At 40.0% G+C, this 10,814-nt stretch overlaps 1 protein-coding gene across 1 annotated transcript; it reads right to left on the bottom strand.

Annotated features, from left to right (window-relative positions):
• On the bottom strand, nt 1–4,921 carry NUDT19 (nudix hydrolase 19). The gene is made up of 3 exons (XM_074913586.1): nt 4,057–4,921; nt 2,431–2,638; nt 1–1,356 (listed from the first exon to the last, which is right to left on the bottom strand). Exons 1-3 carry the CDS (start codon nt 4,756–4,758, stop codon nt 1,130–1,132), a joined length of 1,137 nt encoding a protein of 378 aa, XP_074769687.1. The 5' UTR covers nt 4,759–4,921; the 3' UTR covers nt 1–1,129.
• Between the last annotated feature and the right edge of the window lie 5,893 nt (nt 4,922–10,814).

Below are 10,814 nucleotides of genomic sequence, written 5' to 3'. Positions count from 1 at the left end.
ACCAGTTTAATGAAAATATTGCATAAAATTTTAATTGAAATACAGAACAAAAGCTGAAACAAAGCTTTCTGAACAACTTTACTGGCTAATCTCAAGTCATCATTCATTCTTCTTCAAGAGCAAAAAGAATGTATATCACTGCTCCATTTACTCCACTTATTGCACAAAAAGATGAAACCAACCAAACAAAAAAGCAAGAAGCAATCCTTCCTCTGAAGTTCTTAAATCTCAGATGTATTTACTAAAGTAGCTGAAAAGCAAAATGTGGTATGTTAAAAGTGGGTGGAAGTGGGTGTTTCCAAGGTAGTACATTATTCCCTGCAGTTGTTGGTATCTTTCTGGAGCTAAACAATGTATTTTTCTATTTTTTAAATTGCTAACAACTTGAAGATAAAAATGATCATGAATAAAAAGAATGTTGAGAATACACTCAATCTGATACAGATAAATTAGACAAAGTCATCTATCTTTGAGAATAGTAAATTTTGAATAGGTTACCATTAGTGGAAAGAGATTAGGTACATCAAATGTAAACACTAATTTTATAATAATTTTTTTAAATAAGTGATTATTGGCTAATGAATATACATTTACACTGGTTTTCCCAAAAACGGGAGAGAATAGACTGGGAGATGTCAGCAGATCCAGAACAGGAGATTTCATTCATTCCTAGACACACATTACAGGTGTCTAATGGATAACTTTGGGAAGCATAGTGAAAGAATTCAACTCAAAATGTACTTGTTCTGAACATAATATATATACTTACATCTGCAGTGAGAAAAGGACCTGTGTAGCCCAACAGACCAATGTTGCAGCATATTCAATTGGTATGTAAGTAGAATAAGGCGGTAATGGCTCAGTATAATTACCATCAAATTGCATTTAAGTTAATCAGTAATTAAATTGATGGTTATGTTAATTTTTCAGTAGCCTCTGAACATCGTAACTCACATAACTGTTTCAAAGACTCAAAGAATTAGGTACACATAAATCTCAAATGGCACACAGAAAACACTTTGGCAGGACAAAGGAATATTTTCCTGACTATTTGGCAACGGTTAGAAAGGACCAAAACCACACTGACCATGTATGTAATTAAAAATATTCTAGCTATGAACAAAAAATATTATAATCTGCTATTGTAACCTGCCCAATCAGAATTTATCATCAATGGATTCATATGTTTATATTTTGGTTGAATATTAACATAGACAGCAAGATTGTTGATGTTCTTTGTTACTATCCTGTGAAATACACTACCCTCTTTCATGATATCTTCAACCTTCTTATCTGTTGACATGATTATTTTCTTTTCTCCTGTATAATCTGGATCTTCTGGATATAACTCATCTCCTGAGGGCAGAAAAAAGTTTGAGTTATATATTGCCTACCTTATTTTTCAGCCTTTTGATTGAGTGACACTAGCCATTTTTCAGTATTTATCAGGACATGAAACTCAGTGGGAATGTATTTCACAATACAAAAGTAAATTGCCTCTAAATATCTTCCAATTTGAAGATACAGCCATAAATTGCTGAAGTATCTGTCAGTGACACTGCATCACACATTCAAGGTGTTGATTTGAATGTTCCCATGTTCCTGATAATACTAACATGCTATAATCACAGCCTGCTCAGATATCAGCGTATATAGTAGGTGGAGAACAAAAATACTTTTCCAAATGTATAAAGACAGGCTACAGTAGGACTAAGAATACAAACTGCTATTTTGTTCTATTAAAAAACCCCAGTGTTTTGCCATATAAATGCATGTTACTCTTGTGCAAGAGTGCTAATATACCACAAATACAGACATTTGAGAGGTCAGTTGTGACAAGGAGAAAGCATAACAAAAAGCGAACTAAAGAAGCAGATATAATAAATAGTACATGCAGCTTTTCTTAAAGAGAAGGTGAAAATGTACATGATTATGAAATGAGAGACATGTAGGAGAAAAAGCAGGAGGAAAATGAATTAGTGTATCTTTTTAGATGACCGTCCTATCACTACAGTTGTGAAGACTGACGCTGCAGCTGTACTTGATCCACTTGCCCTTACAAACAATTAACTGAAGTAATGAGAATTCTCACTGAAAAGGACTAAATAGGAGGAGTTCTAATACCTCCTTCAGATTAAAAAAAAATTAGCAGAAATGCTAGAATTTCTTCATAAATAAACATATTAATAGGAAACATATGAGATTATGAGTAAATGCAGAAATAGCTATGCTGTCTGTCTATCTTGTCTCTGTCAATAGTCATTATCAACTGTATCAAAGAAGGAAGCCAAACAATAGAAAATGCATGCAGTAACTTGACTTAAAAGAATATTTTCCTTACACTTAGAGAGGGTTTATGTCATGTGGCTTGAGTACATAGCAATTCCCAAGATTTTATACATTTAGTAGAACCTTCATCTGTTTTCTTACCTGGCAGTAGATGAATGTAGCCATCGGAAGCAGTTAACACCACAGGCATCCACTGTTCACATCCCTCTAGAGCTCGATCAGAGCTGAACTTGTGTAACTCATGGAGTGAAGAGAAGTTGCACAGCCTACACAATTCATAGAATTGAGGTGGAGGAAACCATATTTCTTGAGACTTGAAGCGTTCAATGGCTTCTGCAGGTGATGACCACTGTAGGATGAAAACAGACCTTGAAATAATAGTTTCATCAGCAGGTAGAAAGTATCAGTAACTTTAAAAGCCATTAGCAAGGAAGTTTTTACAGTGGAAGAGCTTGCAACAGTCCATGTTTTCCAAACACAATAAAAGCCATGTATAAACTATACCAAAATAACAACAACAAAGAAATTTTTAAAAATTGAAAAACATTAAGTAATCTATAAAATTACTCTTTTTCCTATAAAGTAAGTTTTTATTTTACACAGACATGCCAAGTTTGGCTAAAAGTCAGCTGAAACCAACAGAAAACCTTAAACTCAATGTGAGCTCAGAGGCTGCTACTGATGCTTCAAGAATTAAAAGTACCTCTGAACATCTGCTTGTTTTCAGAGCATGAACGCCCAGCTATTCATGCTTAAACATTGCATCTTTAAACTACTGGTTATCTTCATTTCATCTCACATGTTGAATTTGGTAATATAAATGGATGCGTAAGTGTTTGCAGTAGATTTATGCTGTTACTAATGAAATTGTAAGAAACATGAACTCTTTTGATGATAAGATCTCAGGCACTTTTAAACTTCTGTGGGAAGATCTGTCAAAAAAAAAAACCAACATTGAAACATCAGTAATATCAAAATTGTGAGGTAAACTTTCATAGAACTGTCTGGTTTGTCATCTACTTCTAACTTGCTTTCAAACTTTTCAGAATTCTAGAAAAACGTCTAGAAAAAGGCCCTAATGACCTGACCCTGGGCTGTCTTTAAGACTTTTCTTCATGAAGATTTTTTTACTCTTTTTACCCTCTCTGATAAAAAAAAAAATAAATAGAAACCCTCTCTGATAAAAAAAAAAAAAACAACAAAAAACATCAATATAGCTCCAAATATGATTTCAATTATACACTCTTTCAACTAATTTGTATGTTACTTAAAATATTCCAAGTAACTACAAAAGACAAAATTTACTCGCGGCTCTGGCAGCCCCAGCACACTCTGTACAGCCCACGGGGCTCTCCCCACGCACACTGAATGTTACAGCGGTAACGACAATCCTGCATTGATACTGCACGAATGGACGGACAGAAGTGACTACTTGTCATCCACCTTTGAAAAGTACAGGAATTCAAGGTGGAAATGATCATCCTGTGCCATAAAACTTCACGTAAAATGACCTTCACGAAACACCCTCTGGGGAGAGCAGTTAGAGCTCCGAGGCTGACCGAAGGGGGCGGTGGCAGGTACGGGCGGGCAGGTTGCTGCACACCCACCAGCACCACGGCGAAGACGCCCGCCCGGTCCCTCGCACGGCCAGGACGGCTGGAGCTCTGTTCCACTACTTCAGCTGCCCTGAGGCGGGCTGGGCGGTTTCTCCGAGGCCGGGGCGGCGGAGAGCGAGGGTCGGGGGCAGCAGCCGGCCCCGGCGCTTACCAGGAGGGCTGTCACCTCTCGGTCGTCCTGCGAGGCGTGGGGCGGCCGCTCCTCCAGGCAGCACAGGTAGAACGCCGTGTCGTAGCGCCGGCCGCCGCGGCCAGCCCTGCCCACCGGGGTCAGCCAGTTGCTCCACTCCTGCAGAGCCCAGATATTGGGGACGCAGCCCAGGTGCCGGCACAGCTGCAAGAAGCAGGCCGCGTCCGCCTGCACCCGGCGCCGCCACTCGCCCAGCTCCGCGGCGGGGGGCAAGCGCTCCGCCGGCAGCGGGGGGGCCGGCCCGCCGCCCGCCGCCGGCCCGCCGCCCGGCACCAGCAGAAGGATTCCCGCCTCCTCGAAGGTTTCCCTGATAGCGCAGATGCGGAAGGCGACTTCCCCCGGCAGCGGCGAGCCCAGCGGCTCCCGGTCGGTGGCGAAGAGCGGGGCCCGGCGGCTGCCGGGAGGCGGCGGCCTCACGGGGCCCAGCCCGCAGCGAGGCGAGGCGGGCAGCAGCCCCAGCCAGTCAGCGGAGAAGTCCGCCGCCTCCACCAGGCCGCCCGGGAAGACGTGGGCGCTGGGCATGAAGCCGCTGCGGCTGTTCCGCTGCAGCAGCAGCACCTCGTAGTCACCGCGGCCGAGCGGGGGGCGCGGCAGCCGCCCCGGCCTGCCCGCCGCCAGCAGCAGCGTGGCCGCCTCCCTCCAGTGCTGCAGCCGGCGGTTCATGCTGGGCGGCGGCGGGGAGGCGGCGGCCGAGGTCGCTGCGGGGCCGGCCGGGCGGCACCGCCGCCTGGGCTCCCGGAGGAGCCACTGCAACGGCGGGCAGCGGGCGGGAGCGGCCGGCGGGCCGCGGCGGTCAGGTGGGACGGAGGCCTGTCAGGAGCGGTCAGTAATGCCTCAGGCCCGATAAGCCCTAAGCCGGTAAGTAGTGTCCTCAAAGGGCAGAAGCTTAAGGAAATACACAGGGCTTACAGGCACAGGGCGAATGGCTGAGAGAAACACGGCGGTGGCTTTCAACTTACTTGAAAAACCATGGCTTGAAGTAGCTTGCGCTTCCTGAGGCTTCATTCATAGCACTGAGAGTACTTACAGCATAACATGATGTCAGTTGAATAGCTACCTTGGACCCCGAAGTCTTACCGAGAGTACTGCTGAAGGGGCTGTGCTTACAGGAATCAGCACAGGGTCAGGAACCAAGGACTCGGATTTGTAACCGTAATACTGCTGACCTGCCAGCTGGCCTCTGAGTAATCTTAATTCCACATCAGGCATGATGATAACAAAAATCATTTTAGGTCTTTAATTAAACATGCCATACTCCAAGTTCTTTGAAATCGTTTCAGTATACTTCAAAGGGGAGGAGTATGTATAATTATTATTAATTTTTATTATAGAACTCTTTCATTTTGAGGCTTTTAAGTACCTTGTTACCGGAAAAAAAAATCTCTTCAGGCAAGAGAGCGAAACTGAAAAAGTCCTTTGTACAGACATTTCACTTTAGGAAGCATTTATTTTGTTCATTTGATTTTAATTCCTCAATTTAATCATAGGTTGTTTTTTTGAATTTGTAAGGCATTCAGGAAGAAGAAAACTGATGACACAGGTTGAGACAGTTTTAAAGAATGTTATATGCATGTAATATGGAGAATCCTTCTCCTGTTCATGATCCCTCTCTTGCTAGATTCCATTTGGCAAATACCCACACACCTGCACATGCCTCTGACAACTTCTCCATTTTATTTTCTATTTGAGCATGTACTTAATGCCTATGAAATGTGGCTCAGGGTAACTGAGGCAAACAAGTGGGATGCTGGAATATGTCAGTTGACAAAACCAACGATTCAGTCAAGGTCTACACAGCTGGGCTGTAAGTTCATCCTGAGGCTAGGCAGCAGAATAGGTCAGCTAGCCAACTGATGATACGAAAACAGGCAGAACACCAGCTGTGGTATAGCCAGACAAGATACTAGTCTGCCCTCCCCTTCCTTTCCTTCCTCATGACCAAATATACAAGCAAACCCAGGATATCTTGTAACTCTAGCCTCCTTTTTCATACTAATTTAATCGTTATTGCTCATCAATGATTACCATCTAAGGCAATGGAAGCAAAAGGTGCACTAATGTGCCTGTTCCCTAAATAGAAGGCATTTTGAACCTGAAGTCATGATGATCACCTCATATTTGTTTGCCTTTTGCATTTAGTATAGTTACCTATTTTACTGTGTTAAGTATACCTCTTATTAGGAATATGCTTTGCCTAAAAGCTGCTTACTGCTGGAACTATTGAGGTTTTTCAAGATTTAATGTCCAGTGGACTTGATGGCTCATCAAAACGATTTAGGGTCCGTTATGTCAGATCACTGCAACATAAAGGTATTTTAAGTAGAAAATACTCATGTACCAGTAATGAACTGCGTAATTTTCAAGTCAGTTGTAATACCAGCACATTTATGAAACTGGCTTACTATGGCAAAAATGCAGTGTCTGATAACCCTGGAACGTTATTTCAGAACATCTTTAGGAACATCTGCTAATAGAGAATAGTGCAGATTATATTGTTATCTTAAGTTTCTAAATGGCATGGGTTTGTTTATTTATTTATTTACTTACCTAGTGCAGTTTAAAGTCTCACAAGGGCTAGTATGTAAAGCAGGAATATCCTAGAAAGCAATTCCTCTGGTTTCACTGGTATCCACTGGTATTAAATGTAGCAGATCTAATTTCATAGTCATTCTTGCATGGGGCGTGGAAATTGAGTGTGTGGCTGGCATGTTTGCTGCTGTTTGCAACCTTAAACACATACAGACTGTTGGTAAAGAAATAGTTGTGTGGTTGTAGAATTGTTCATGACTGTTCACAGCACTGAAGCAGTCCTTTGGGACCAGAGGCAGCCAAGTGCAAGTTAGGGTAAACATTATTCTCTACTGCAGTAGCTGCATTTTTTCCACACAATCCAGGGGTGTGTAAGGCACCTCTTCCCCCTAAGGAGGGTGACATTCCTTAACCAAGGGTCAGGATATTCAACCTATTGATGACAATTTTTAAACTTCCTTTCAGTATTGTCTTACAAAGAGTAGTTCAATATCCATTCATGACAAAGCTGAAGTCATCTCATGCAAAATTCCAGGAGCATAATGAGCATACGAGTCCTTAATTGACCCAGTTATCAGGACTGGAGGTGGCAGGAGGTTCCAAGGATGAACACTCAGAAACTCTGTCAGCAAAGAGCAAGGATGCAAAGGGATGTTCTACCCCCTTCCAGTTGCCTACCAAGAAAGGTAAAAGCTAAGCTCTGTGAGATAGCTGGAGCTAGCCCAAATGGTTATAGAAATGCCTTAAAGTCAAACTAGGTGTAAGCTATCTATAAAGCATGTTTCATTTCTTCATCTCCAACTTTGATGACTTCTTTTTCCAATATATTCTGCTAAAATGCTTATTTTGTGTTTGTACTTAAAATCTGTATAGTGTTATGAGTGATTTCAGAAAGAATGGAAAATCTGAGAAAATCTATTACTCAGGATTGCCAATCCTAAACTAAGCATGGTAGTTTATTCCATTACTGTAGTCTAAGTGTTTCAGCACAAGGACATCCTACATTCTACTGGGCTCTGGCACTAGGCTTCAAGGGCTCTTATGTAGGCTGGGAGTAGAGGAGGCTTTAATTTGGAGAAAAGTCTCTTAGCAAGGATTAGCTATAGGTGTGACAGTAAGATAGAGAAAGCTGGAAAGTCAGAGGTCCCCTCCAGGTTTAAATTATTTAAGACAAAATATTTTTGCTAAAAACTTAAGAATTTGACTGCCTTTCATGCTGCCTGTGTTCCAGAACATTCAGTTGTTAACCTAATGGACCCCAAATACTTCTGTATTTCAGGTTGTTTTCAAAAACAGGTTGTGCTGTATTGAAAAATAAACCCTTCTGAAGCGATGCAAAAGTTATGTCCAATGAAACACCAAAAGATTATTGCACTGATAATAATTCTGTGTGGGATCATATTTCAGCAATCTGGAGGTTACTTCAACTTTTTTCTCTTCAGTTACTGCTTCTGGGAAAAAGAAAACATTAGTTTGTTTAAAGAAAAAAAGATTCAGGTCACTAGATACATAGAAATTATTGTAAAATTAGCTTTCTGGGGTTTCTTTTGTGTGATTAGAATACTTCGCAATAGAATGATTTCCTTTTTGTTGTATCATTGCATAAATTCTTTTGCATATACAGATCAGTGCAGATCGCATCACTGTAATAATGAATTTCAGATGAAAAACAAGGTCCACCATTAATTCACAATTTAATTTGGCTTACGTGATATTCTGTGAGTTGGAGATTATTATACTAAGTCAGTTCTTGGTTTAATTTATATGCATCTGGTAAAAGCTTTGTCCCCATGCAGATGTAGCGTCTACTATGTCAAACAAAGTGTTACAACTTCAAGTCAGAAAATGAAGAGATTTCACTGGACATTTCTACTACTTCTTAAACTGGCTTATTTCAAAATGACGTTCTAAAGCTTTTAGATTGTTTAGCTCATACAGTATCAATGGCAGACTCAGCAGATAATATAAAAAGTAAATATATTATTCACTATAATTTTCCAAGTATTGTCCAAAACGTGAATAAATGTCAAATCTAGGAAATGCAGCTTTATAATCATAGCACCATTATGTAGCTTGACTAAAAATAATAATTAAAAAAATATAGCTACCTTCATACAAAACAATACTTACAACAAATCAAAGCAGATCAGAAAACTAGGTTACAGATAGTATTAACAACTGGAAATGTTCTACTTCCAACAGACGCATAATGGATTACATGTTTTATGCAAACTGAAATTATGGTTCTAATTCTGCAGGTTTTAATTACATGAATAGTTTTCACACATGTAATTTCTCACTAACCTGAGTAGTGATGGCTTATGTGAGTAACAATTCACACCACTCCCTCTAGGACCCAGAACTCAAATGTGTATTTATATATAAAGTTACACATGCAATTAGCATATTAGATTAAGTTGCTAAGAGAGTATCATGTTTGGTGTGTCAGGTATTCCTCAGTCATTTTATATGGTATAAATAGTTAAATATTTTCGTCTTCTTTTCTCATTTCTGCCTTTCTCACTTGTTTTTCCCCAAGGTTTATGCTATTTATATATAGATTCTTGAAGATCATACAAAGGAATTGCATTTGAATTTTTAAATATTTTTTTTCTCAATACAATTATACATAGCTGTATGACCTGACATTTACTATTCTTACAAAAATCCCATGTTTTTTGAAGGCAGTGTAATTCCTTATGCTGTGACACATCAATGAGTTCAGTTGTACATCTTCTTTGAACATTTCTGTACAAGAGACACACTTGACTGATAATAGACTTCCATGATTATTTTAATGCATAGTGAAAAACTGACCAAAATAACAGACCACATTTATACTATGATTGTGACTTCCATTTCTGTGCACTTGAATTAGAACCAGCATTCAGAGGATTTGTTACTTAGGTGGAGACGTTACTAGTATCTGCTAAATAATGTCATGCAATACAGTGTAAATAAAAGAAAACACACAGTTCAGTCAAAACAAAACCCACCTGACCCTGTGGAGGCTCAAAAGTCAATTCCTGACACTTAGGAAAACCACAGTAGAAATTCTGACAAAATTACTGGAACTGAGCAAGAAAAGTAATTGCTTGTGCTAACTAGCCTCTGTGGGTGACAGATTTTCAAAGGTGCTGTGATTTTATTTGTATTTGCCTACATGGCTTCTAGTCACAGTGCTTCCAGCAGGAAATGCTCGTGGCTTGGCTGTGTGAGAAGATGCAGAAGAGCCTTCATGCTGGTTAAATGCCACGTGACTTTGCACCTTTCCACAGGTTTAATCAGTGGTAGCTGATTAAGCTACATTTCCAACTGCATCATAGTACTGCAGCAGCAAGCTGTCAGGATGGATGAGAGAATCCAGGCTTCTGGGTCCGCCTGCTTCCAATAGAAAGTCCTTGTAGTGTGTAACAGAGAGAGAAAAGGGCTGTCTTTTGTAAAATTGGTATGAACATGTAGCAAGTCAAAATATTTTCACTCTTACTCTGTACTGAGTTAATCAGAGAATGGGTAGTCAGTTCCACTCAGGGATATTTTATATTCTTTGTCCTACTGGATACAGGATAATGCCTTCTTATAGAGAAGCTATAGTATAAGGTTGTGATGCTATTATATTTAACAAAAACCATAACATACTTTGCTAACATAAGATGAAGACATATTTACTCCATCCATCCATCCATCCATCCATCCATCCATCCATCTCCTTCCTTTTCTTGCCCTTCTCTCAACACATGCAGGTAATTTTATGTGAAAGATATACTTTTCTAATCCCACTTTTATTGTATGCTTACCATAGCAAATGCTGTTCACGTGTAGACTACTGTTTTGTCCAGATCTCTTCCTGCATTAAAAGACTTACATAATCGTATTGAGAGAAAGCACTTAGAGATCTGTAATCCAGTGGTCTTACTGAATGACTTTTTACATAATGAAAATCTGTGAAGGGTAAATATGTTGACTAGGAGTTCCATTAGCACTTAAATATAAGGTATTTCTGGAAAATGTACATAAACAACAGAAACCTTGTAAGAAAAGGAAAAGAAAGCCCATAACCAGTCCTTTCAGACTACAAACAATAAGCACATGTTTAATTTTTAATCCAAAAGCTAATGGTATCAGTCCATTTAGTCCATTTTTATATAATTGCATTCATGTGAAAAAAAAAAATTCACATTACATGAGGA

This window comes from Athene noctua, chromosome 9, assembly GCF_965140245.1.
Source record: "Athene noctua chromosome 9, bAthNoc1.hap1.1, whole genome shotgun sequence".
Classification (NCBI taxonomy): Eukaryota; Metazoa; Chordata; class Aves; order Strigiformes; family Strigidae; genus Athene; species Athene noctua.
Note: the sequence above shows the minus strand (reverse complement) of the source record. Positions and strands in the feature narration are given on the sequence as shown.

What these genes read in the sequence shown, in the direction of transcription:
- NUDT19 (XM_074913586.1), bottom strand. Translation starts at nt 4,758, where the DNA reads ATGAACCGCCGGCTGCAGCACTGGAGGGAGGCGGCCACGCTGCTGCTG. An exon ending in GAGAGGTGACAGCCCTCCTG is followed by an intron (nt 2,639 to 4,056) that starts GTAAGCGCCGGG and finishes TTCATCCTACAG; the next exon opens with TGGTCATCACCTGCAGAAGC. An exon ending in CTACATTCATCTACTGCCAG is followed by an intron (nt 1,357 to 2,430) that starts GTAAGAAAACAG and finishes TTCTGCCCTCAG; the next exon opens with GAGATGAGTTATATCCAGAA.